This window comes from Doryrhamphus excisus, linkage group LG7 (genome assembly GCF_037039965.1).
Source record: "Doryrhamphus excisus strain RoL-2023G ecotype Guam linkage group LG7, RoL_Dexc_Guam_v1.1, whole genome shotgun sequence".
Taxonomy (NCBI): Eukaryota; Metazoa; Chordata; class Actinopteri; order Syngnathiformes; family Syngnathidae; genus Doryrhamphus; species Doryrhamphus excisus.
Window position 1 is genome coordinate 8,273,114 of NC_136363.1, and position 26,526 is coordinate 8,299,639.

At 40.4% G+C, this 26,526-nt stretch overlaps 1 protein-coding gene across 27 annotated transcripts in view; it reads left to right on the forward strand.

The window, feature by feature from the left end:
* adgrb2 (adhesion G protein-coupled receptor B2) overlaps positions 1-26,068 on the forward strand; it is a 162,137-nt gene extending 136,069 nt beyond the window's left edge. For 2 of the 27 annotated variants that reach the window (XM_078792006.1, XM_078792012.1), the window contains 8 exons: positions 148-187; positions 598-612; positions 3,339-3,505; positions 3,846-4,547; positions 6,895-6,930; positions 8,227-8,340; positions 21,683-21,736; positions 23,817-26,066. In XM_078792006.1, coding sequence (XP_078648132.1) covers positions 148-187; positions 598-612; positions 3,339-3,505; positions 3,846-4,547; positions 6,895-6,930; positions 8,227-8,340; positions 21,683-21,736; positions 23,817-23,993 — 1,305 coding nt within the window. In that variant the 3' untranslated portion in view covers positions 23,994-26,066. Of the gene's footprint in view, positions 1-147; positions 188-597; positions 613-3,338; positions 3,506-3,845; positions 4,548-6,894; positions 6,931-8,226; positions 8,341-10,950; positions 11,033-18,278; positions 18,331-18,649; positions 18,695-21,682; positions 21,737-23,816 lie in introns of all 27 variants that reach the window. The other 25 variants (XM_078792019.1, XM_078792016.1, XM_058047715.2 and 22 more) reach the window with 23 other exon arrangements.
* Positions 26,069-26,526: the final 458 nt, after the last annotated feature.

Sequence of the window (26,526 nt, forward strand, 5' to 3'; positions counted from 1 at the left end):
ATCATCTCCCCTTCAATAGGTGCATTGAAGGGCCACTTGAGATCCTCATCACTCATCTAACATGAGCTGCTGCTACTAATCTCATTGCACATATTGTACCCAGTCACTGTTTCTCCCCTCTCTACTTACCCTGCCTCCCTTTCTCAGACCGATTTTGAGAAGGATGTGGACTTGGCATGCCAAACAGGTGAGAAATTCTTGTTTTGGGTTTTCTTTGTCTCTTTTGTTCAGCACAATTAGTATTTCAGACGAGCAAATGGCGAGTTGTAGCCGTCTTGAGTTTGTGATGCACAGTGATGAAATGACAGATTATATGCTGCAACTGCTGTGAACAAATTACTTTGCCTTATCAATCACACTCATTCTGCCCGGTGTGTGTTCAGAGAGCGTGTGCTTTAATGAGCCAGTTTAATCGTGCATGATGATAACACTCCTCTGTATTCAGGACTGGCTACTTCGCACTGGCCGTGTGTCTTTTCATATATATATGTGTGTGTGTATGTGTGTGTGACTGGATGTTTTCAGATGTATACAATCGTACATTTGAAACATTAACACAGAGTCACTTTCCCCCCTCCTCCTCCTACACCCATGCAGAGAGAGGACACCCATGTAAGTGACCCACCTTGAACTAACTCTTCCTGGTTCCCAATGTTGAACTCTTATTCACCCCTTGGTTGCTCTCAGGGCCTCTACTAGTTTACAGTACCCTCCAGTAGTATTGGAACAGTGAAGACATGCTTTGCATCTTCTGGTGTCACCAGTATACTTTTGGAATCTGACTCAAATTATCTGGTCTGATTGATGTGTGGGCCACCTTGTCTGTGATCATGAACTAGACAAGAACTGTCCTATCTAGTCTGACCTAGTCTTTGAGCATAAACTGATGAAGCCTGCTCAGACGAGAGACGAATTGTCTTCTAAGACAACGTCAACAGTCCAGTTGTGCTCTGAGAATACCCGGAAATCAAATCTGAATATTGCATTCTTGTCTCGTATTCATCTTTAAATCAACTCATGTTTTTAGTCTACAGCAGAAATAAATAGAGGGGCCCTCGCTGTTCCAGAACTTCTGGAAGACACTGTATATACTCAATGTCATTGTTGGTATGCATAGACGTGAATTGGGTTAGTATTAACACCTTCAGCTTTTTTTTCCCCCCGGTTTAATGCATTTTACAAATGTTATGTGTCAGTCTAAAATGTAGCGTTTGGAGCCTGGCAAATAATGAGCATGATGTCTAGCATGAGATCTTTGGGGCTTTTTTGTGATGAAATGATAACATTTTCAGATAAAGGCCATAACAACACAAAGAGGTATACCTTTTAAAAGAGATAAAAATTACATCCATCGGGCCATATTTTTGCAATTTTTCAATATACTTAAAATATATATATTTTCAGTTTTTTTTTTTATTTATTTTTTTATTATTATTATTTTTTTTTTTGATTTATTTTTTATTTTTTGTCATGTCCCGAAGTACGAGGTGATATGACCATACAATGACATAATGGGTACCATAGTAAGTGTCAATATAGTGATATATATAGCACATCATGACTGGTTCAAAACTCTTCATCCTTGTATTTAGCAAACATCAACTGCTTGTATTGTTTCTTGAATTGGCTCATCGTTGTGCATTGTTTGAGGTCCTTACTCAATCCATTCCATAGTTTGATTCCACATACTGAAATGCTATGGCTTTTTAACGTAGTCCTAGCATATAGTAAGTGTTTCAAATGTAGTTCTTCCCTGAAATCATATTTCTTCTCTCTTGTAGAGAAGTATTGGATGATATTTTTAGGTAATTGGTTATTTTAGCCTTATGCATTATTTTAGCTGTTTGAAGATTAATTATATCAGCAAGTTTAAGTATTTGTGATTTTAGAAATAAGGAGTTAGTATGTTCTCTGTAGGCAGCATTATGAATTATCCTTACTGACCTTTTTTGCAGTACATTCAACGAGTGGAGATTGCTTTTATAGTTATTACCACATATTTCCACACAAGTCACCCAATTGGAAATACTATTGAGAACTTGATAATATATCATCTATTTATCTTTTCTGTCCAGACTGACCTCAAAAATGAACCCAGGAAAATGCAACAAAATGGAGAGTTGTAAAGTATACAGTGCATCCGGAAAGTATTCACAGCGCTTCACTTTTTGGCCACTGTGCTCATTGGGACCTTCAAAGCAGCAGAAATTTTTCTGTATCCTTCCCCAGATTTGTGCCTCAAGACAATCCTGTCTCGCAGGTCTACAGACAGTTCTTTTGACTTCATGCTTGGTGTTTGTGCTCTGACATGCACAGTCAACTGTGGGACCTTATATAGACAGTTATTATATTTCCAAATCATGTCCAATCAACTGAATTTACTGCAGGTGGACTCCAATTAAGCTGTAGAAAGATCTCAAGGATGATCAGTGGAAAAAAGATGCACCTGAGCTCAATTTTGAGCTTCATGGCAAAGGCTGTGAATACTTATGTGATTTTATTTGTTTTCTATTTTTAATAAATTCAAAACATGTCAAAAAAAACTTTTTTCACATTGTCATAATGGAGTATTTTGTGTAGAATTTTGAGGTAAGAGATTAATTTAATACAGTTTGGAATGAGGCTGTAACATGACAAAATGTAGAAAAAGTGAAGCGCTGTGAATACTTTCCGGATTTACTGTACAAGTGTATTAGACAGATGTTGGCAGGTCTGCAGTAACATTGAAAGTACTCCCTGCCTTTCATTCACTATTTGAGAAGCACTGCAATAGTGAGATACATTTCTGCTTTCAAGTTTGAAAAATATATCTGTTTGTGTGGACATGGCCTAAATGTTATCTACCATTTGCATGCCAGTTAGTTATCCTTCACTGAATTATATGCATGACAGCTTACCTCAAATTGGTGGATGCTTTGTCATCGTCATACTCAACAAGACAAGCAAAGAGGGCAAAGTCATGCACACACACGCTTAAAATGTGATGATGGGTCAGTTTGTGCACTTTCTCAGACATATCCTTAGTTGACCAGCCCATTTTGAGCCTAATGGTTAAGTGTCATCTTAATTAATGTAAGACTATAGCTTGCATGGGATGAGCGCTACTGCCCTGGTGATTAAGTCTGTTGTTGCTCAGTTCAAGAAATCTGATTTAAAGCTGGAAAGTCATGTATCCTACCCGTACTGTTCTAAACTGCCAATGTTGTCATTCCACTTCAATTGTTCTTCCTCCCGGCCTGATCCTTTGTACACCCATCCCTCCTCTTATGTTACCCTTATGGCTTAATCCCCCTCCTCCATCCTCCCTCGCTTTCCCAATGCCAACCATGTCCCTCCAGTCATTTTCAAGGAGGTGAACACGTGTAACCCAGCCACCATCACCGGCACCTTGTCCCGGATATCCCTGGATGACGACGACGACCCTAAACTTACTGCCCATCAGGACGGGGGAGTAAGCTTCAACTCCCTTCCTGGGAACATCCCACCTCCCAATCTTATTGTGCAGGTAAAATGCTGATCTCGCCTTCAAAAAGGGAAAGTGAATCGTATTAAGCATTAAAGTCAAAATAAATATTTGAGAGTTTTCTCCAATTGACATCTTAGATTAATCTCACTCTGACAATAAATTCTGGTAGTGGATAAGTATGCCATCAAATAAGTTTCAGAAATGCTAAAATCACTTATAAAGATAGCCGCAGAGGCTGCAGAACTGACTCAAATCTAGTTATACATGAAAGGGAAAGTTTGTCTCCCACTTTGGGTAGCCTGGCAGCATTAATACAGAATGAAACATGTGCTCTCGATGCTTTTGAATTCAAGTGAAATGTTTGTCTAACTTCCACAAGGTTCCACCCCTCGGAGGTCTCAATGAGCTCAGCGAGACGAAGAAGGAGGTGAACGTGGACCAGCAGAGACAGCAGCAACGTTGTGGTGCTCCAATCTATCTGTGCACCGAGAGTGGCCTCGGGTGGGCTCGGCCACCAGCATCCTCCAACACTTCCCAGGATGGAAGCGCCGGGAGTGGGGGCAGTGGTGGTGGAGGAGGCAGCGGAGGAGAGGGGGACTACATGGTCTTACCTCGAAGGACAGTCAGCATCAAGCCTCCAACGCCGTCCTCCCAAGGAGGCGGCCTGGGAATGGGAGGTGAGGACAAGCCTCTCAACATCACAGTGGAGGATCCCCCTTTCCCGCCTCCACCCTCTCCGTTGACCCTCCATCCCGCCGAGAGCGAGGCCTACCCAGCGGATTTTGTGCCATCCAGCGTGGGTGACATGAACATCAGCATGAACCTCAACCGCTCATACGGGACAATCAAAACGCTGCCCCACGGACACAGCCACAGCCACATGATGGCTCCTGGTGGACTCGTGCGCTCCCACGGGGCTCACATGCACCCTCACGGGCATTCGCTCCAGCTGAAGCCGGGACAGAGGCCGTCAGTGAGACAGATTCTCACGGGAGGAAGCACAGTTGAGAGAACCAGAACCCTGCCGCGCAACCTGGGCAGCAACAATGCCAACGCTAACCTTTCTGCAGGATCCTTGGAGGTGGGTAAAATGCTGAGGGGTCAAATAAGGGCTCCCAGTGGAGCTCCAGCTTCTTAATCATGTCCTCCTCTTGACTCTTGGTGTAGGATGTAGGATTGCAGTGTTGGAATTATGGGGTAGGAAGGGAATCAAAGTGCAAGGGGGTGAAGGAGTCACAGTGGTGCTTAATCGTTGGCAAATTAACTGGAGTATTTACTATGTACTGTATATGTAACCCACATGGTTCACCCAGCCTTGTATCCCCCTTGAGCCGAAAGCCTGCCCTGTCTACTTGACATTCAGCCCAACTTTTAAGGTTTAGGGACCGAGGCTTGCTAACGTACGTCTTGCATCGGCTGCATATATACAAGTTATAGTATAACATAGCACGATATAATAAGATCTCATTTCTCTCTGAGCTGTATATTACTTTTTTTAAGATGATGACAGCATTTTGGTGTGCCTAAGTGCCTCAGTGAGTCAGAATCCAAAGAAACATCCTGTTTAAAACATCTACACCCATACAGTGTTATAGAAACGCTCCACTCACACTCATCATCCTGACTCATACGGCTGGTTAATAAGATGAAAAGGACACTTTTTCCCTTAAGTGGAGAAGTTTCACTTTGTAGATTTCAACCATTTTAACATCTTGAGCACACCTGCTTTGTAGGGCTCTACATCACACACATGCAATCCAAACATGGAAATGTCACCGTAGACTTTATTACTCAATTAGTTCATTTAATTGTTATGTAAATTTGAACACTCCTAAAAATTGTAGTGCATCAACTTACGTTGGAAACCAATAGCGAGGTGTTTTTTGTGATCACTTTTCTCTTTATTATACTGTATGATTCTGTGGTTCCTACTCCCCCTTACCACCTTAATCGTCATAATGGTGCATTACTTCCACCATAATATTCTATGATTGACTTTATGTCTGGTTTTGTTCTCACAAGAATTTAGTAGGATTTTGGACAAAATCAAGTGCGAAGAATACCAGACCCAATTGCTGTGATAAATGTGATGGTTTTGTGTACTGTTGCTGTAAGTGAGTTTGGAGTGTCCAAAGTGCGTTCCACGGCACATTCTAAAAATAGAATTTAAAAAGAAAACTGGAAAAATCAGCAGTAATTGTATACGAATAATGTTAAAATATTTGCAGAAAAAAGTTGTAATCTAACTAAAAACTAACATTGTAATATTATGAGAAAAAATATTACATTAGTAGCATATATAAAGAAAAAAGACCAAAAACTGTCTTTTTTTGGAAAACTAGGTTGCAGAAAAAGTTATGTTACTAGAATGAAGTGAAAATATTTAATAAGAATTACAAAAAAAATTTAATTGAGCAAAGCTGAAACAAAAAATAGCAGTAATATTACAATAATAAAGACAAATATTAACAAGTATTAGAATACAACTTGAAAAAAAGCCACAATTGTGAAACAAATGTAACCTCTTGGCATATCTACTTGTGCTGCTTGTGTTGATCCTTTAATTTTTCAGTATGTGGCCTTAGGTGGAAAAACTTTAGACACCGCTGCTGTGACACCCTTAAATTGTTTTTCTGAATCCCTGTGTGAGAATGCAATATGCAGTACATTTGCATGCTTACCGTATTTCTAACTAAACCCAATCGGAGGACTATTGTAGAAGGTAAGTGTTTCTCTATAGGATGTTGGTAGATTTGATTAATTCTTTACTTTGGAAGGAGAAAAAAAACTTGGCTGCCTTTGCGTTAGATCAGCAACCCTGCCCTTTCACAGAGTAAACACAGCTTTTAACTCACTGCAGGAGGAAGCTGCGCTCGGTGCCAAATGCAAATTTGGCAGACAGCACGTGCTCAAAGTGGGAGATGGAACGCAGCGCCATTCAATGTCAGGGCCAGATGAGTTGGAAAACAGCTGCTAAATTGGTGGCTTGGTGTGCGCCGCACTTAGCTGTAGAGATGAGAAGAGTGGAGGAGTTTAAACACGATTAGAGGATTAAAAAAGATGTTTTTGTATGTTTGCTGGAGCTTTCTTTGAAGTCCTACAAGTTTTGTGGAAATAGCTGAAAGAATGATTTATGCTGATGATACTGTGGTTGTATTTGAGGCTGCGTAAGCTGAGGAAAATATCATTCCGCTCGCTAATTCTGGGCTATTAGACTTCACTAATCTCATTATGTTGAAATAGACAGAATAATTAGCCTTTTCTCTTTTGTGAATCGGAAGAATATTCGTCACATGCTGGGAAGCCCGAATGTTTCAGCTCTTTAACTAAATGACACCAAGGTGAGAGTCAGTGCGACAGATCCATACTAGCAGAGGGACGGACATTGATGCTTTCTTCTCTCCCCCTCACCCCCCCTCCTCTTCCAGAGGAAAAGAGTACGGTACTCTGAGCTGGACTTTGAGGTAAGCTCTTGGACGTCACACCCTGCCATCTGCCTGTCTTTGCTTTATTTTTTTGTGCTTCTGCCAGGAATTGAGTAGTGCACATCCAGGAGCATCGCTTAACCCCCTCCCCTGCATGGAGCACAAATAACGGTGTCAAACCTGCCTTTTTGTAGTATGCTGTTTCTCCAACAAATGCCCTTATTTCTGCCTCAGCCAATTACCGTGGTGATAAATGACAACATGATGGCAAACACAACCTACTGTCTTGTACAATTAAGAGAAATTATGCTGCCATGTATAGTCGTGGGGGTCGTGGTTATAGAAACAGCAAGAGTATTGTTTCATGCGTGTGAATGAACACTCGTAGTTGAGTTTTGGGTCACTGCGTGTAGCTTACTGGCTGGTTATTTTTGTTGGAACAACGTGGTTTGGCTGTGTGTCTGTGTGTAGTTGTGCTCTCTTTAGAATGGCCTGGGTTTCTTGTGAATATCCAGTCTTCCCTTTCATTTGCAAAAAGGTATGTGGCGCTTGGTGGGAAACATTTGGACAACCCTGGTATAGAAGATATCGCGATGCTAAAGTACGGTTGCCCTTGTAGTGTTGTGTTGACTAGAATAATGCTGTTCAGAGGTTGCTCAAGATAAGACTCAACAGTGCCTCTACTGGTTGCCATCAAGTAGTGCACTCAGTGTCCTTGCAATTGCTGCAAGACTATCCATCAACAATAAACTTCAGCGCAACATACATTTTTACCAATGTTTGCTGTTTTTAAGACTGGAAATTCACAATTTATCTTGAAGATGTAATTGTGTAGCAAGTGTGTATGGTGTGTGGAAAGCTACTAACTGACAACTTCAGTGGAGAGACACAACTGGATGTTGCATGAACAAGGTTAGGGAATAGTGGCACCATTTTGTTTTTGTTTTTTTCATTGACAGTATTTACGATACATTCATTTTAAGGACTACACATTTCTGAGACAAGATTAAAAAATCAAGTAAAAACTAAATGAGATGAATGAAAGGCCAAAGGAGCCACCCCAATGATATGAGCCCAGCATTCACTTACCTAAAGTCACCCCGCCAAACACTTTAAGACCATTGAAGAGGTAAGGGCAACAGCCATCTTTAACCCCTTTCACGACCGGCATCACTGCAGTCCCCTCAGCCTTGTGCCCACTTCCTCCCCAACCAAACCCTCATGCCTGCCCCCACCCCAGTCACCCACCTTCCCCCTTTTTCCCCACCGATTCATTATTATTTTGGTTTCTCTTTGGTTCATTTTTGGTGTCCCCCTTCCTTTCTTCCCTTCCAGAAAGTGATGCACACTCGCAAAAGACACTCTGAGCTGTACCATGAGCTCAACCACTCTTCCAAGTTCCACACCATAGACAGGTATAGCAGGGACCCAGCCATGTCCACAGTCAAGGTAAGACTCGCCTGCCTAAAAAGCAGGATGGGATCACCCCCTTTTGCACTAATCCAACCACACCCCCCCCAGTCCTGCACTTAGTCACAACCCCATACGGAGCCCTTTTCGATGGTTAGTTTGATTTAAATACATAAAATGTGCTGCCATATTTATCTACATATGAGACAACCCAAAATATAGGATAGGAGATCCGTTGTTGTTGTTTGACCACATCATTGATCAGCATATCTTAAAATTAGCATCACAACTCCCGTGTTGTTTGAAAACTTGACCACCTTTTACACCTAGAATCTTAATTACGGCTACATCCTTCCAGGTCTCTTCACAAGAGAGACCAGTTAGGCGCCACCTGCTGGTTTACATGTAGAAACCTCGACAACCCATTTTTTTCTCAGGGAAAATACCCAATTAAATTTGGGTCAGTACGGTCAGATGCCTACATGATGGTGCATTTCTTCCAAGAAAACAGCATAATATTTGTCGCATAATAAGTGCGACGCTGTGTATATACAGTATACTATTAATTTCTATTATTAATGCATGCCTACACTCCTTAGCACAAGCTAACAATCTCAAAGATAAAAGTTTTTTAAATCCCACTTGCACCAACTATAATTGGCTTGAACTGAATTAATTTCTCCTTGTGGTTAACACTGCTCAAAATATTTAATAATTTGTTCAGGAATATAACGAGAGTTCAATTTAAACTCCCTTTGCACATTCATTCTGATAGAGAAGACAACACATGTGCCTTTACCAAAGTCGTTTTGTCTCTGTGTCCAATTAGTTAATGTGTCTGTAATAGAATCCATTGTTGGTGTATTTTGCGTGTGTGTGTGCGTGCACAGGGGTCCTCTCGGGTGGGCAACGATGAGCGCACAATACCGAGGTGTCTTTGACTCATTAAAAGACCATTAGCAGCAGATGAAAGCCAGTGTCGGCTCACTCCGCGCTAACCTTCAGAGGGACAGTTTCATTAAGAATTAAACATGCATGCTCACTCTCCTCTCATCTGTGGAGGGCGCAGCCGACGGAGACTCAGGCTCAGCTCTCCATAGGTGTACTTTCCCGGGGCTGCTTCACATTCATTTTGCACCACCGGTGGAGCAATGGAGGCTGACAGATCTCATATTGGCTACGCCATGCAGCCACACAAGGAAACACGGCGCCTTTTCCTTCACTCTCTGATATGTTCAACATCTTGATAAAGACTGTCCTACCAGCCATTTGTTATTGTCGAGCAAATAAAGGACAAGAAAAATGGCAGGCTGCTACCAGAAACAAGAGTCATATATTAGCAGGTTCATTTGCAGACAGCATGTTCTTAGTAAAATGCATTTAGGTTACAAAAACAAGATGTTTCTTGTACAACTGTGGTTGCATTCACACTTGCTGTGGTTCGGTTAAAAGGAACTTTAATGTAATTCAGTTCGCTTCAGCTCACAAGTGAACGCCACATTCAATATCAAAACAATACACTATTCTGCATCATAAGATAACAGGGTACGTATGTGCCATTGTTTTTTCAGAAGCTCTGTAAACGTGTACTCCTATATAAAGAGTCTTCTATTTATATTCATGTTCAACAGTTTGATACTTTGATACTAGTGGTTATTAATAGCCGTGTGAAAAATTATGAAGTTAAAAAACAAACATTTAATCCAAGAACTTTGGTTAGCGCCCTCATTTCAACTGTTATGACAAGAATCTAAACCGAGAATGTAGTTTTTACAGTATATCATACTAGAATTTCAAAGCTTGTTAAGATTTAAGGCATTTATTTTCATATTCTCTCCAAAAAATCGTCTTGTGTCCATTTATGCATTGCTCACTGACTGTTTTATCGATGGGTGATGCCGTATGAATCAGGAAATGAAAGCCTTGCATACTATACATACGTACATATAGCATACTCATCTATATCCATTATGGTAAAAGAAAGTGGGCAGTTCACTTAACTGTGAATAATTACACGGCTAATGCTATCAGTGTCAGGCCTTTGACAGGACCCAGCTTGAATTTATCTCTGCCGTTGTCGTCAACTCATTCGGCGAGTCACCCCTAGACACGGACATGCTGACTATACAGTAATTATGGAAATGAGAAGCGTGTGTGTCTGTACATGGAGTAGATTGCCCGTGTGTTTGTTGGGATCTGTGTTGTTTGTTGTGTTCGTCTGCCTTTTGTCTGAGAGCTGTGTGTCATCTCAGTTTAAGACACAATTACAGCATGAGTAATGATATAATCATTTAATATTAACTTTAATCGCCTCCTTCCTTTGCCATGTGACAGGTCGTGTCAATGATTTCAATATTCTCTACGTGCGATTTAGCGGGGGATATAATTGCATTGCATTGCAGGCTCTTCATTGCAAATCTTCGCTGATGGACACCTAACACACCATAAAAGTTGAAATTCCTCCTTAATATCAGAGGGTTCATTTATTATCTTTTAAAGCTCATGTTACAGGACTCTCTCTCTCCCTTTCTCATGATTAGATACTGCAGGTAAAAACTTCAGAGGTGACCCCCCCTCCCCCGACTCTGTGCCTCTTTAAACAGTACTGTAAGAACAACCTAAACACCCTTCTAACCTTCTCTATAACAGGTTCCCCCTCCCCCTCCGCCAAGGCACAATACAGAGCCGTCGCTCGTGCGCAGAGCGTCACTGGTTTACAAAGAAAGTCAACGTAAGACACGCTAAAACCCTGCATAAACCTTGTACAGTAGAGCCCCCCCTCCTCTAAGTCACTCTACAGTAGATCTTGTTGGTGGTCGCAGTTCACCCCATTTCATAGTTTGTCACTGGGCGTACCGTGTATCTTTCACCAACCTCTTAAAAATGCAGTTGAGTACACTGCTTGTGCATTTCCATTGTCAAAAGTTGTGAAGGGTATCAAAATACTGTAAATATACATGTGACTTGTCTCATAGTGAAGTGCTTATAGATGTACGTATACATGCTTTCCCAGTAGTGTGCGTGTCACAGCATCGTGCCCTTGTGATTCTGATTTTAATGTCTAGAAAATATGTGTGGCTTCCTCTTATCACCTTCTATGCAAATATACCCCTTATTTCCACAAATAATGGCCAGGGGTTGGTATTTACAGTAATCCTTTGTCCATAATCATGAAATGGTTCCAGACCCAACCATAAAGTAGTGTGAAATAACTCAAAACCTGCAACAAAAGCATGTTGCTCCGGTGACAGTAAAGTAACATTACTGACACCGAGTGATCAGTGTAGAACAGTACATGTTGTAATATCTTTAAATGTGTCTTGTGAATGCCTTTTATTTGTATTGCAGGTCATTTTGTGATTGATATGCTTGAATTTGTTTAATTTAGGCAACAAATATGTACAATTTGTAAAGACACAATTACAGCATGAGTAATGATATAATCATTTCATATTAACTTTAATCGCCTCCTTTCTTTGCCATGTGACAGGTTGTGGCAATGATTTCAATATTCTCTACATGCGATTTAGCGGCTAATCATGGCAACACACTGTTGATCTCTCCACAATGTTGTGTGGAACAAGTGGCACATAGAACGCAAATTTTGCACCAAATCACCATTTCTAAATAAAATAAGATCATTTTTAATGCTGTGCAATAATAATATCTGGGTGGAGACATGATTATATACTTCGGTAGGTGCTGCTGTTAGCATTAGGATTCGTATTGAAGGACAGGTCTATTTTAGAGGAGCGTTTATTTGCCGTGGGAGTCACACACAGTGACTAATACACAGGATGGCCACTATTTGTGAAAATACATTCTGATGCTGGGGAAAAAAAATCACTTACAATGCTAGAATATCTTTGTTGCTCTGTTTTATTTCTGTGGCTTTTTTCTGCATGGTGTGACCAAACCACGAAGCCTTTGAGTCGTTTCCCAAGCCTGAATTAAAGCCTCCTAACCACTATAACTTAGCAATAAATCATAAAAACAATGACCAGGCACATAATCACCTCATAAAGTGTTATATTCCGGTCATAAACTAGGCCATTGGCAGCAAACAGGGCTAAACACAAGGTGATGTGTATAGGTGCTGATGAGCCTGTCTGAAATATCACAAAGGCTTATGGGGTTAAGGAGACCTGATCCATTTTACCTCTTGTGGTAAGGTTGGATCCTTGTGCTGACTTTGTGGAGGAGATGAGTGGATACCAGAAAATTTCCCACAGAGACAGACTGAGGCGTGGACACATATTTCCACTTCCCCATCTTATCCAATTTTCCATCTAAGTGCACCGGGCTTAACGTAGTCTGGGGGCATTACAAGTACCATCACACATCTTCAATCTCTCCAGTTTTGCTTTTCTTTTTTTTTTTTTTTGCTGTCTGTTTGGTTCATCCTAATATTTACCAGAAAGATAGCTAAGGGCCGTGCAGTAATGAGTCACTGTTACGCTCAATTAGTGGAAATGAAAAGAACCTGTAGGAAGGCAGACAAGACACTTCGTCACAAGGCTCCCCATTGACCCCAATGATGAAAATCAATCATCTGGGCTGTTTTGTTCGGCTCAGTGGTTTCAGAGAAAAAGGGGTAAACAAAGTCCTAGTCCTTATTTTACTCTCACACATATAAGGTACTTTCAAGTTTGAAAACATGCAAAAAATAGAATTCTTCATTACAGTGGGGGTTCAATAGCTCATCTAAATCATGCTATATTACAAGTGAACATCATATTGACTTAGTTTTGCATGTAAACGATCACAAGTAAATGGCATTGTTTTGAGTACAGCGGATGCTTCTGTGGCCCATGTGCTCACAGAGGCATGGAGTGCATTTTAACTGTGCCATCCATAATGGAGAAAGCATACACATGGAGTCAGAGAGGTTAGTGAGAGACAGGATACACAGCATGGAATTACACAGGCAATGTTGTTTAGATGGAGAAGCGCATCTCGGCGATCCTAACCAGAGTAGCCCTGATTGTCTCTACAGGGTTTGGAGGGGTCATAACCTATTTGCATGTGGTGCCCAATGATGCCGTACTTGTGTGGGATGGATGCTGTGTGTGAGAGGAAGCGTTTGCCCTGCATAATGGAATGGCTGAGGCATTTTGTGTCTCTGAAAAGGTGTATATTTCCCTCCTGTCGCCCGCTGTGTTCTTGATTAAATGAAGTGTGCTTGGCTTCCCTCTGCAGATAGATGCAGCGTGGCAGTGCAGAATGCAAATGGTTAGAGGCAGAGACAAGAGAAACTTTTTTATGTTCTTTCCTGCTTTAGCACAGCAGCATTTGAGTTTGTATGATAGTGGTGGGACATGAAATCCCAATGCGGAGGCCATCGTAAGCACAGACGTGTATTGTGGAGGGGGGTTTCTTCCATTATGCTGTGTCGTAAAAGAGGTCAAACTCGGGGTGCTGGTTTTATGCATCTATACTTAACCACAGCGACTGTAATTGATGGCTTTTGGCGACTGAAGGGACGTTTAGTTAGGGTAATGTGTATGCTGTGGTCATGTCTCATATAAAATGAAGATGGATCATTCCAAATGACAAAGAACCATTTTTTTTCTTCTTCTGTGGATTCAAGGAGAGCCAATTTGTGTGCACTTAAAACCCTCATAATCAATTTGCTGGCATTAAGCTGAAAGGGCTTTAATTTAACATTCAAGCAATCAAGCGAGTTCTCCTTTTCTTCCTTATACAGTGAAGAAAATAAGTATTTGAACACCCTGCTATTTTGCTATTTCTCCCACTTAGAAATCATGGAGGGGTCTGAAATTTTCATCGTAGGTGCATGTCCACTGTGAGAGAGATAAACTAAAAAGAAAAATCCAGAAATCACAATGCATGATTTTTTAACAATTTATTTGTGTGATACAGCTGCTAATAAGTATTTGAACACCTGAGAAAATGAATGTTAATATTTGGTACAGTAGCCTTTGTTTGCTATTACAGAGGTCAAACGTTTCCTGTAGTTTTTCACCAGGTTTGCACACACTGCAGGAGGGATCTTGGCCCACTCCTCCACACAGATCTTCTCTAGATCAGTCAGGTTTCTGGGCTGTCGCTGAGAAACACGGAGTTTGAGCTCCCTCCAAAGATTTTCGATTGGGTTCAGGTCTGGAGACTGGCTGGGCCATGCTAGAACCTTGATATGCTTCTTACGGAGCCACTCCTTGGTTTTCCTGGCTGTGTGCTTCGGGTCGTTGTCGTGTTGGAAGACCCAGCCACGACCCATCTTCAATGCTCTGACAGAGGGAAGGAGGTTGTTCCCCAAAATCTCACAATACACGGCCCCAGTCATCCTCTCTTTAATGCAGTGCACTCGTCCTGTCCCATGTGCAGAAAAACACCCCCAAAGCATGATGCTACCACCCCCATGCTTCACAGTAGGGATGGTGTTCTTCGGATTGTACTCTTCATTCTTCTTCCTCCAAACACGCTTATTGGAATTATGACCAAAAAGTTCTATTTTGGTCTCATCTGACCATAAAACTTTCTCCCATGACTCCTCTGTATCATCCAAATGGTCATATGCAAACTTAAGACGGGCCTTGACATGTGCTGGTTTAAGCAGGGGAACCTTTCGTGCCATGCATGATTTCACATCATGACGTCTTAGTGTATTACCTACAGTAACCTTGGAAACGGTGGTCCCAGCTCTTTTCCGGTCATTGACCAAGTCCTGTCGTGTAGTTCTGGGCTGATTCCTCACCTTTCTTAGAATCATTGAGACCCCACGAGGTGATATCTTGCATGGGGCTCCACTCCGATTGAGATTGACCGTCATGTTTAGCTTCTTCCATTTTCTAATGATAGCTCCAACAGTGGACCTTTTTTCACCAAGCTGCTTGGTAATTGCTCCGTAGCCCTTTCCAGCCTTGTGGAGGTGTACAATTTTGTCTCTGGTGTCTTTGGACAGCTCTTTGGTCTTCGCCATGTTACAAGTTAAAGTCTTACTGATTGTATGGGGTGGACAGGTGTCTTTATGCAGCTAACGACCTCAAACAGGTGCATCTGATTCAGGATGATACATGGAGTGCAGGTGGACTTCTAATGGGCAGACTAACAGGTCTTTCAGGGTCAGAATTCTAGATGATACACAGGTGTTCAAATACTTATTTGCAGCTGTATCACACAAATAAATTGTTAAAAAATCATGCATTGTGATTTCTGGATTTTTCTTTTTAGTTTATCTCTCTCACAGTGGACATGCACCTACGATGAAAATTTCAGACCCCTCCATGATTTCTAAGTGGGAGAAATAGCAAAATAGCAGGGTGTTCAAATACTTATTTTCTTCACTGTATATTTACGCCCTTATATGGACCAGGGGTGTCCTAAGTGTGGCCTGGGGGCCATTTGCACCCTACAGCTGGTTTTTATTGGCCTTCTAAAAATTTAATGTAACAAGGAAACTAAAATAAAAGCCCTTTTTTTAAATTTCTGTGATTTTACAGGAATAAAGTCAAACTATTAAGAGGGCAAAGTTATAATCTAGCAAGAAAAAAGTAAAAATTTTACAAGAATATAATGAGGAAATATTTTTAAAAACATCAAGAAACTGAAAAGAAAAAAACTTAAGTTGTAATATTATGACAAACAAAACAACAAATAAAGCTTTAATCTGAAAATTAGGTTGTGGAAAACGTACAATAAAGTCAAAATGTAAAGTCATAATTAAGAGAGGAAAATTCATATGTTCAATAAGTGGGGGAAACACAGCTAAAATTTTACAAGAATAAAGTCAAAATATTACAAGAAAAATTGCATTCTAACAAGGAAACAAGTTGCAATTTTAAAAGAATAAAGTAACATTGTGAGTAAAAATAATGCCATTTTAGTAGCATAGAGTAGAAATGTTAACGCAACAGGATGGTTATTTTTGAAGTTGTAATATTATGAGAGAAGCAAACCAAAAAGTGTCCTAAAAAAAATTCTGGTAATAGGCTTTTTCACCTCCAGCATAAAGCTGAGATGCAGTTTTTTGTGAAATACATACAGTGCATCCGGAAAGTATTCACAGCGCTTCACTTTTTCTACATTTTGTCATGTTACAGCCTCATTCCAAATTGTATTAAATTAATCTCTTACCTCAAAATTCTACACAAAATACTCCATTATGACAATGTGAAAAAGGTTTTTTTTGGACTTTTTTTGAATTTATTAAAAATAGAAAACAAAAAAATCACATTTACATAAGTATTCACAGCCTTTGCCATGAAGCTCAAAATTGAGCTCAGGTGCATCTTTTTTCCACTGATCATCCTTGAGATCTTTCTACAGCTTAATTGGAGTCCACCTGCAGTAAATTCAGTTGATTGGACATGATTTGGAAATATAATAACTGTCTATACGTATAAGGTCCCACAGTTGACTGTGCATGTCAGAGCACAAACACCAAGCATGAAGTCAAAAGAACTGTCTGTAGACCTGCGAGACAGGATTGTCTTGAGGCACAAATCTGGGGAAGGATACAGAAAAAGCCATCAGACCAGAGAATTTTGTTTCTCATGGTCTGAGAGTCATTCAGGTGCTTTTTGGCAAATTCCAGACGGGCTGCCATGTTCCTTTTACTAAGGAGTGGCTTTCGTCTGGCCACTCTACCATACAGGCCTGATTGGTGGATTGCTGCAGAGATGGTTGTCCTTCTGGAAGGCTCTCCTCTCTCCACAGAGGAACGCTGGAGCTCTGACAGAGTGACCATCGGGGCCTTGGTCACCTCCCTGACTAAGGCCCTTCTTCCCCGATCGCTCAGTTTAGAAGGCCGGCCAGCTCTAGGAAGAGTCCTGGTGGTTCCAAACGTCTTCCATTTACGAATAATGGAGGCCACTGTGCTCATTGGGACCTTCAAAGCAGCAGAAATTTTTCTGTATCCTTCCCCAGATTTGTGCCTCAAGACAATCCTGTCTCGCAGGTCTACAGACAGTTCTTTTGACTTCATGCTTGGTGTTTGTGCTCTGACATGCACAGTCAACTGTGGGACCTTATATAGACAGTTATTATATTTCCAAATCATGTCCAATCAACTGAATTTACTGCAGGTGGACTCCAATTAAGCTGTAGAAAGATCTCAAGGATGATCAGTGGAAAAAAGATGCACCTGAGCTCAATTTTGAGCTTCATGGCAAAGGCTGTGAATACTTATGTAAATGTGATTTTTTTGTTTTCTATTTTTAATAAATTCAAAACATGTCAAAAAAAACTTTTTTCACGTTGTCATAATGGAGGATTTTGTGTAGAATTTTGAGGTAAGAGATTAATTTAATTCAGTTTGGAATGAGGCTGTAACATGACAAAATGTAGAAAAAGTGAAGCGCTGTGAATACTTTCCGGATGCACTGTATACATTGATAGTATATCTACATGTGTTGCTTTACAACATATCAAAGTGGCCCTTGCATCCTTTCATTTTTCAGGATGTTGGCCTTCGGTGGAAACAGTTTGGACCCCCCATTTTGGCTCACTTTGTGTCTTTTGGACAATTAAAAAAAACATGTGATTCACTACTGTGGGGGGTTGTTGATAGAGGGGGTGCTGTTTTTAGTGTAGTGTCACTGGTTGCGGATCACATCGCCTCTTATTACACAGGCTTCGGCTGGGTGTGTGCGTCTGATTACTCGTTTGTCTGATGTGTTTTACTCATGGAATGTATTCGCCCTGCATTCTCCTCATTTGGATCCCTTTGAAAAGCTTGTTGCACCCCGTTTCAGGAAACAATGCCTAAAGGCTGCCATCGCCATGACTGCTATTGCTAAAAATGTGAATTCTGGTATCCACTCACTCTGCGTTTGTATTATTTTGTAACCATGCCTTACTATCATTTAAGTTTGTTTTACATGATCCTAACACACCCTGTGGATTTTTCTTTGCTATATTTTGCCTTGATTGATTTTTCTTTTGCTTTTTTTCCCCGCTTCATGTCCTTTATTGGCTGATGGGGGGTCTTTGTGTTGCGTGTGGTCACGTCTCAGTTTGAGTGTAGCCAGACAGTGAGCAGAGCCATGGGCATCCAAGTCGACAAAGGTAAAGTCTAACCCACTAACCCATCACACACCCTCTGTCCACATCATCTCACAAAGACTAATTCACACCCTACACTCCAACTGACATCGGGTGGGCCTACTCATCCAAAAACTGTCAGACCTCTCCAGAAAGATGACCTTTAGATGTTTGTGCAGTAGCATCTTTCCCTGCCTTGCTTTGTAGATAATAGTCTAGTTTGTCAGTTACTAGCTTAAATCAGCTCCTATATGCTAGTCTTGGGCCTGTATTTGTCTCTCTAATTATTGTGCTGCCATATTAATACATTCCATGGCTTTTTATGGTGCTTCGTGTGGAAAAGATGATTGACGTTGTGGAGGTGCGCTACTTGTGAACGAATCCCCGGGTGAGCAACTCCTTTACAGAAGTGGATTTCACACAGGCGGTGCTATTGGGTATCAATTATTCAGTTTAAGACTGACGCTTTGAATGGTAATGAGAAGGAAACAGAAAGCCTTTTATTCTGGTAGTCAAAAGAAAAGTCTTGAGTGAGTCCAACCTGTCAACCAACATTGACGACAGAAGTGAAACAATGAATCTGATCCTAAAAATACTGCTTTTGATATTCTAATTTATGATACCTGCTTCTATCAGATGAATAAAATACGCTGGGAACTGCACTCCAGTGAATGTTAGCATCTAACCACTTCAGGCATTCAATTGATTTCAAGACTTGACAGAAAATGATTCAGACATTTCCATTAGAGCTACAACAAACACAAGAAGTGTTTTGTATTTGCTTCATTTTTTAATATGGAAACATTGTCCTTGTTAGTGTAGCCAAAATAGATTTTCAGATTTTTCCAAACCTGTGATAACTGCAGCAGATACACAACACAGGAATTAAACATTTTATGATGGCTAGGCTGGCTTTGCTCCGGTAGTCATTCAAATGAACAGTAAATATCATTACTGGCCACTGAAAAGTGCAGAAACAATATTGACCCAAATACAGTGGCACCTCGGCTAGCGTATGTTTCAGTTTGGTTGAAAAAGGTGTGCCCAAAGGTGTGCCCATTCCCCGATTAGCGCACATTATGCCGTGTCTTGTTGTGTAATTAATAAATAATGTTCCTGTTAGCGTCCTTGTGGCCTTTGCTATTGACAACTGGAACCAGAAGCGGTGTAGAAAATGGATGGATGGCTGTCGAGGTGCTGCAATGCTGCCTCTGTCCACCATGGGGAGCCATACGAGCCCAGAGGGAGGCTGACGTCATTGGCAGGCACAATAGAAATGCTCTGGTGGTGCAAAATGCTTTATGGGAATTTTTATTGATGTAATTTAAACTCGGATTGATACTTGTATATTTTCTAGCTACCTTTTAAGTGTTACGTTACTGTGTGATGAGTTTACCATTCTTTGTACGATGACACCGAGAGTCAGACTGTTCTACTGAGTAATGACCTGCCATTTCTAATGGATTGACTAAACTCGTCGTGAGTGCACTGATTGCTCGTGATTGGCTCCTGCCAAAGAAAGAGCTGCCGTTTCCTCAATGACCTCCGATACCGAATTAAATGATTAGTAGTATTTCTGAAGTAAAGGAAATGTCTCAAGATTAGAACTTAGCCAATAAAATGCTCCACCACTGTATAAAACACAGGATTCAAAGTTTAAGAAACAGGAGCAGCTTATCCACTTGAAATTGCTGTAATTGGATTTACATGGTTTCTTATGGGAAAAATGTATTGAGTCTGAACTTCTGGAATGCAGTAAGGACGCTCACCAAGGTTCAATTGCATAAAAGATGACCACAATATGAGACCATTATCTTAAAATTAAAATCAGAACCCTCTGTTGTTTGCTATATTGCATACCCAGAAAAAGCATTTTGTGACTTTTTTCTGGAAAATTATTCTATGGGGAAAAATAGCATCTTATCTTTAGGTCAATATGGTACTACAGACAACAGAGTATTCTAAAAATTAATTAGCAAGACCTTGGTGTCTTTGGTTTATCTGCCTCACAACATGCTTTTAAGTACAGCCGAAGGCTTCTACAAATTGGCCAATCAGAAGGAAGTGGGCTTTTAGACGAAGAGGAAGCCTAATACAGTGACAGTACAGTGACATTTTCAGACAAGATGACGATGAGTGGTGTTCATAAATTGCCACTGAAAGTAATTTTTTTTATTTAGAAGCATCAATTGGGATGATTATATGTAGTAGGAACTCGGAGAAAAACACTGGCTTAAATGACCACTTTAGTATTTATCAGACAAATGTCAATCATCCTGGTTTAGCAAAGGTCGCTATTGTAGTTGTTTTTGCAATAAATTGGCAAAAAAATTGAATCAGCACCAAATTGTACAACCTCAGTTACAGATCTCTTGGATTGACTTTAATTGAGATGTATGCTTTGTAAATTGACAAAAACAAGAACATCACCAAATGTTCCCACCTTGCAATGAAAGGACACTTTGTAAAAATATTATTTAATAAGAAAACTAAAACTGACAACCAAAAATAATAAAACAGCAGTAATTTTTACTGAGAAGATAAAAAAGTAGTAATTTCATGAGACTATCATATCATATAACATTTTTGTAACAAATTATGAAATATTAAAGAAAAAAATTGTTTTAAGTTAATATGAGAAAACAAGTTGTAACTAAGTTGCAGTTATATTATAACTATATATATGTATTACGTTATTACAATATTCAAGTAAAAATACAAATATATAAAAATAGAAGTTAAACTATTTGGAAAAGAACAGCAGCAGATTTGGAAAAAAACAGCAAAAATCTTACAAGAATAAAGTATGTATTTTACAGATGATTTTAGAAATAAACTCTTACTATCATGAGGAAATATAATTTCATTTCAGTAGCATCATTTCTTAGTAGCATATTTCTGTTGCTTTACAAAACAAATCAAAGTGGCCCTTGCATTCTATTATTTTTTTTAGACTGTTACCATGGGTGGAAAAAATTAGGGCACCTCTGGCTATTTGTGAATTACACATTTACATAATATACTGTACATGTTTTGTGTTTTATTTACTATAAGATATAAACAATACCAAGATGTAGTGTAGTACTCCATACATGTTTTATTCTATTCATGTTTTCAGATGCTATTTTAAATGGAAAGGCATTGTGTTTGTATTCATGCTTGAGTGTCAACATGAGGGCAAGAGAGAGATGAAAGGACAGGGAGAAACAATGGGGCCGTAACTGCTTGCTCACCTGCACAAGGTGCAAGGACATGTTGTTTATTCCTGGGCAGAGTTGTCAGTGACTTTGATTTCCTCCTCTTCTGTCTTTCTACTTTTTTCCCCCTCCCTCTGGTCGCCTCTCCTTGTATGCCTCCTCCCTTTTCATCGCCACAGAGGGAAAAGCGATGGAGCATTTCGTCTGCTGGAGGTGAAAAGAACTCATCCAGTGTAAGTAGAGGGGTTTCTGGCAAAGACGGAGATTGGAAGGGGGGGAAAAATGGGATGAGCTGGCGCTTTTGGGCATGGAGGAACAGAGGCCTGCATAGATGGCGACAGGCAACGGATAGACATGCAGAAGCAACACAATCGCGTTAGCCTTCTCTCCCGGGGATAGAGTTGGGGCTTAACTGCTGCATTACGCACACCCCTGCATTACAAAATGCTCCTTCGCCAGCAGTTAGCATGCAAATTGGCTCCCAGATTATGCCTTTTGTATTCATTTTGCCAACTGTCGGAATGTGACGCCGTGAGAATGATAATAAGGCAGATATTGCCCCCTTGAGCTCTGGCGATCATCATCACGCTGCCAGGAGGTGTAGTTCTGTGTCACTGCAGATCTGTGAGTTGTTTTTTTTTTTTTTTGTATGTCTCAGGTGACATGATGGGATTAAGAGTGAATTGTGCAAATGTTCCTGAGAATAATTGAGCTAAAAGGTGTAAGAACAGGTTTGATGCTTGGATACGTTCTTTAAAGATGAACATGTGATTTTTCCACGTGCAAATCCAGCTCAAAGTGTATTCTGTTGCATGGTCCATCATCACAAATACTCATTTTAAGTAAGAAGCATCTCCCACGTCTACACAGCACAAATCTGCAAGTCATTATCTCTGCATGATAACGAATGACATTCGAATAATGGGCCTTACGTGATGCATAACGTTCTTTCTTTTGGTAATGCCGCCACATGCATTTTACATGTGTGTGAAGTGGGCACATGTGCAGACCACATGCAGTGATCACAGACCCACAGCCTGGGGGCTTTCATGCTGTGATCTGTCCACGAAGTGCTCATGACTGGGAGAAGTGGGTGGCAAAGGAGGCGCTTACACGATAAGTAGTTTGAAAAGTGGGAAGGTCACCTATTGACAACAATTATGCATATTGTTGTTTTTTAAGAAATTCTGATATGGAACAACGTCAGAGAAAGCAGTGTGTCCTGTATGTTGCCACAATGTACACACTTCCCTTTTCTGAACCAAAGCAGTACTGCGATTACCTAAATGGTGTGCCACTAGCTTTTGCGTTAGCTTACAATGAAAAAATGAAAATATATCATCATTGGTAGAGTCATCACATTTGTATGCAACAGTTACCCGAGTATATATGGCAATTAATGATGACAAATACTGTATTGACCCAAATGTAAGACGACCTAGACAGATTTATTGAGACGCGAGGGAAATTGCTTGGTTACAGTACATTCAATTGCAGAAGAATGAGAACAGGCTCTAAAATAAAATGCATTGCAATAGGAATAAAATAAAAGAATATACGATAAACAAGATTTGCATATTTACAAAGTTTGTTAAAAATATAATAAGTACAAGTCAATTTACACTTTATACAAGGGAGGATAATGTTGCGAATAGATCTGGATGGCATGTGCAATGAATGAAGTCCTGTCCTGTTCACTGTGGGAACGGAACCGGAGGAGTCTTTCGAAAAATGAGCTCCTGGATATAAGATAACCCTTCTTTTCAAAGACCCGTTTTGCGAAAAATCTAGAACAGAAAGAAGAACACTGGTCTGTTTGTGACTTTTTTTCTTCTGTCCTATGTTTGGCTCAATGTGGTGATTCCTTTCTACCTCTTATTTTTCAAACAGCCGCAAACCCTAAATGGGCCCCTGCTGTAGTTATTCATGCGTTTTTGTCACTACTAAGAAAAATATTGTTTATAATTACAAATTTCATCCACACTGGGATTTAAATTACAGACACTATTTGTATCTCACACAGTGGTGCCTTTGAGGGGGTCTTAAGTCTCAAGGGAGGCTGGATAGTTGCCCGCTTGGTTTTCCTTTCCAAATAAATGTGACTAAACAGATGTTGTGTATGAAATTTTGATCAATGAAATGTTTTTGTTTCTTCCTTGTCAGCCTTTTTTTCAGCACTGTCATTGCTTTTAATAATCCAGATAAAAGTGGTCCAAAATGTGAGATTCTCTCCCCAGATACTACACACATCCATCTCGTTCTATTATTTGTGACATTACCTTACATGCCGCTCTTTGTTTTTGTCCCCTTCAGGATAAGTCAACCCCGGACGACCAAACATCGTGGGACAGCTTCAAGACCATGACCCCTGAGCTGTCCATCGTGCCGGGGGAGCAGAAAGACCGCATGGAGCTGCACAATAAGAACTGGGACTCATCCTCTGCAAACACACCAGACTCATCTGAGGGTGACTTCCAGACTGAAGTGTGAAATGAAACACCCCCCATGTACACACACATATAAAGACACCGGACTTCTGCAGAGATTTACTTTACTTCACACACTTGAAAAGAGCTTACACACATGCACACAACATGACCTGTCGGAAAACCCCCCAGGCTCACTTTGTTTACTGCTGCTGTGGACAGACATGAAGAGAACACTGTTCTAAACTATATTTTCACAGAGACTATTCAAAAGAAAGAACAGAAACTTGACACGTCTGTGACTGATGGAGACCATTTTTAAGTCAATGAAGAAACTTATGTATTTCCGAGAAAATGTTTATTGCGGACTACAAAAAATTAAAAAAAAAAAAAAGTTTGATGATTTGCAGAGGTGAGGGGGGAAAAAAACAAAAGAGACTTTCTGCACCAGTCTTTTTATAGGAAGGGGAGGGGGGCGGAAATGTCACACTGTTTGCCACCCCCTCCAAGCACTTTGCTTTCCTTTATTCCCTCGACCCCTCTAATGGATGATACATTGAACTTCTCAGTGTTTTCTCTTTTTTTCTTATGTTTCTATTACGTGTCGTCTTTTTTTTTTAATCATTTGGTTGGGTTGGAGGGGGGGCGATGGGGGCTGGGGAATAAGCTGCTCACTAATATGTGCCATCCTCTTATTCAGGTTCCAGTTCAAAAATTTCCCATCTAGACACCCCCTCACACATCTGCAGTGTTTAACATTGTATTCCACATTTTGTGTATTTTCTATGGCTTAATTAAAAAAAAAAGTCCTCCCATATGGTTTGAAACTTTTAATGAAAAATGATTGAAACAAACCACCAAGCGAGTTGTGTTCTGTGGTCGAACCGTTCGGGCGGAATTAAGCTATTTTTCACACGCATTTGCTACTTTTCATTATTATTTTTTGTAGTTTCATTTCCTGTGAGAATTAACCCATGTGGAACTCCCTGAGAAAAAAAATGTAATTTAGGACACATACTGCAGATTAATACGAGCTTGCTGGCTCAGATAATACATGTCTCACATGCCATCCATCCATTAGGAAAAAGCAAGGATTATAATAGTTCCCACCCCCTTTTTTCTTGGACATAAAAGCTTCTTCACATCTGAATCTGGATGTGCATCAGCCTAACGGAGTATGTAAAGGAAAACGTATGATCCCATTATTATCTTTAGTACTTTTACCTCCACTCTGGAAGTTCTCATTTGCATTTTCTTATTCAGTTTCTTAGAACTACCCAACAACTTCATGGTTCATGGCCAAAGGAACAATACAACTTTTGTAACTTGGTAAGATTTTACTTGACTGTTAGTGACATTGTTAATATGAGGTACAATTCGTTTCCCTGTATGAACCAGTACAAAAATCTCTGATTCTTCACATTTCCTGGTCAAACACAGAGCAGAAACCTAAGATGAGACTGCCGCATGCATCTCATCTCAGTTTAGTGCATAAGCCCAGCCCATTATCTGAGTGCCCTCAGGGATTCCACTGAGATGGAACTTGGTGCCTGCCAGTGTCTATTTGTCAGTATGTCGCCAATGAAATAACATTGCAGAAACATTTCTTATACATCATGACTTTTTACAGCCCATGTCATATTTTCAGTGTTGAATGTAAGTGTGTGTGAGCTGAATGGTGCTTGTCACTGCCGTTTTTCCATAGAGAGGAAAAGCTAGCTTTTTTTTTTGTCAGCACCAGCTCCAGCTGGAGAGGAGAAATGCATTAATGAAATTTTTATGCTCTGCTGAATGAATGACTTTGACTCCCAAGATGGAGGATTATATATCCAGACTCATTCGAAGGTGATCGGACTTTTACAACAAAGGATCAGAACCTTTCGTGGAGAAGGACAGGGCGCATGCACTTTATATACAGATAAAAGGTAAGACCACAAATGTTTTTTCAGTTAATAAAAATGAATGAATGTGACTAAGAAGTACTTGAAAACACTACTTGATAAAAGTCGATGAACCGTTGAAGCCATGTTTTATTGACCTTTTTTTCTAGTTCACCATTCTGTATAAACTGTCACAGAACAGGGATTTGGAAACATTTGGACCCAATTCCACCTTCGGGGGAAGTAGCAGAGCCAATATAACTCCTGTGTGAAAGGGACTGCCGGGTCACTCACTTTTCCAGCCCTGTTGTGTTGAAAGTAAGTAGCATCAATGCCTGAACTGAACCAAACTGTACCGATGTTCAGTCATGGGCTTCTAGAATTATCATCACTTTTAAGTGATAAGTGTTAATCTTCTTGTTCCTACATTAGCATGGACTCTATCCTGAAACAGCCTTCGTTGCATATTTTTATTTTCCCTCAGCCCAGTGTCAAGCTAATGCACAAGGCATGAAATCTTAATGTGCACTCTCAGGCCATGTAATTTCTCCTTCCACATGTATCTACAGTATATGATCCCAACTTCTATAATGGCCTCGCGAAGGAAGGGAGCAGCATGGGTTTTCAGGCTGCAAGGTGAAGGTGAAGCAAAAGGTACACGTGAGACTCCCTGCTTGACATTCAACACTCATACTTGGGTCGATACAAGGGGGTGAC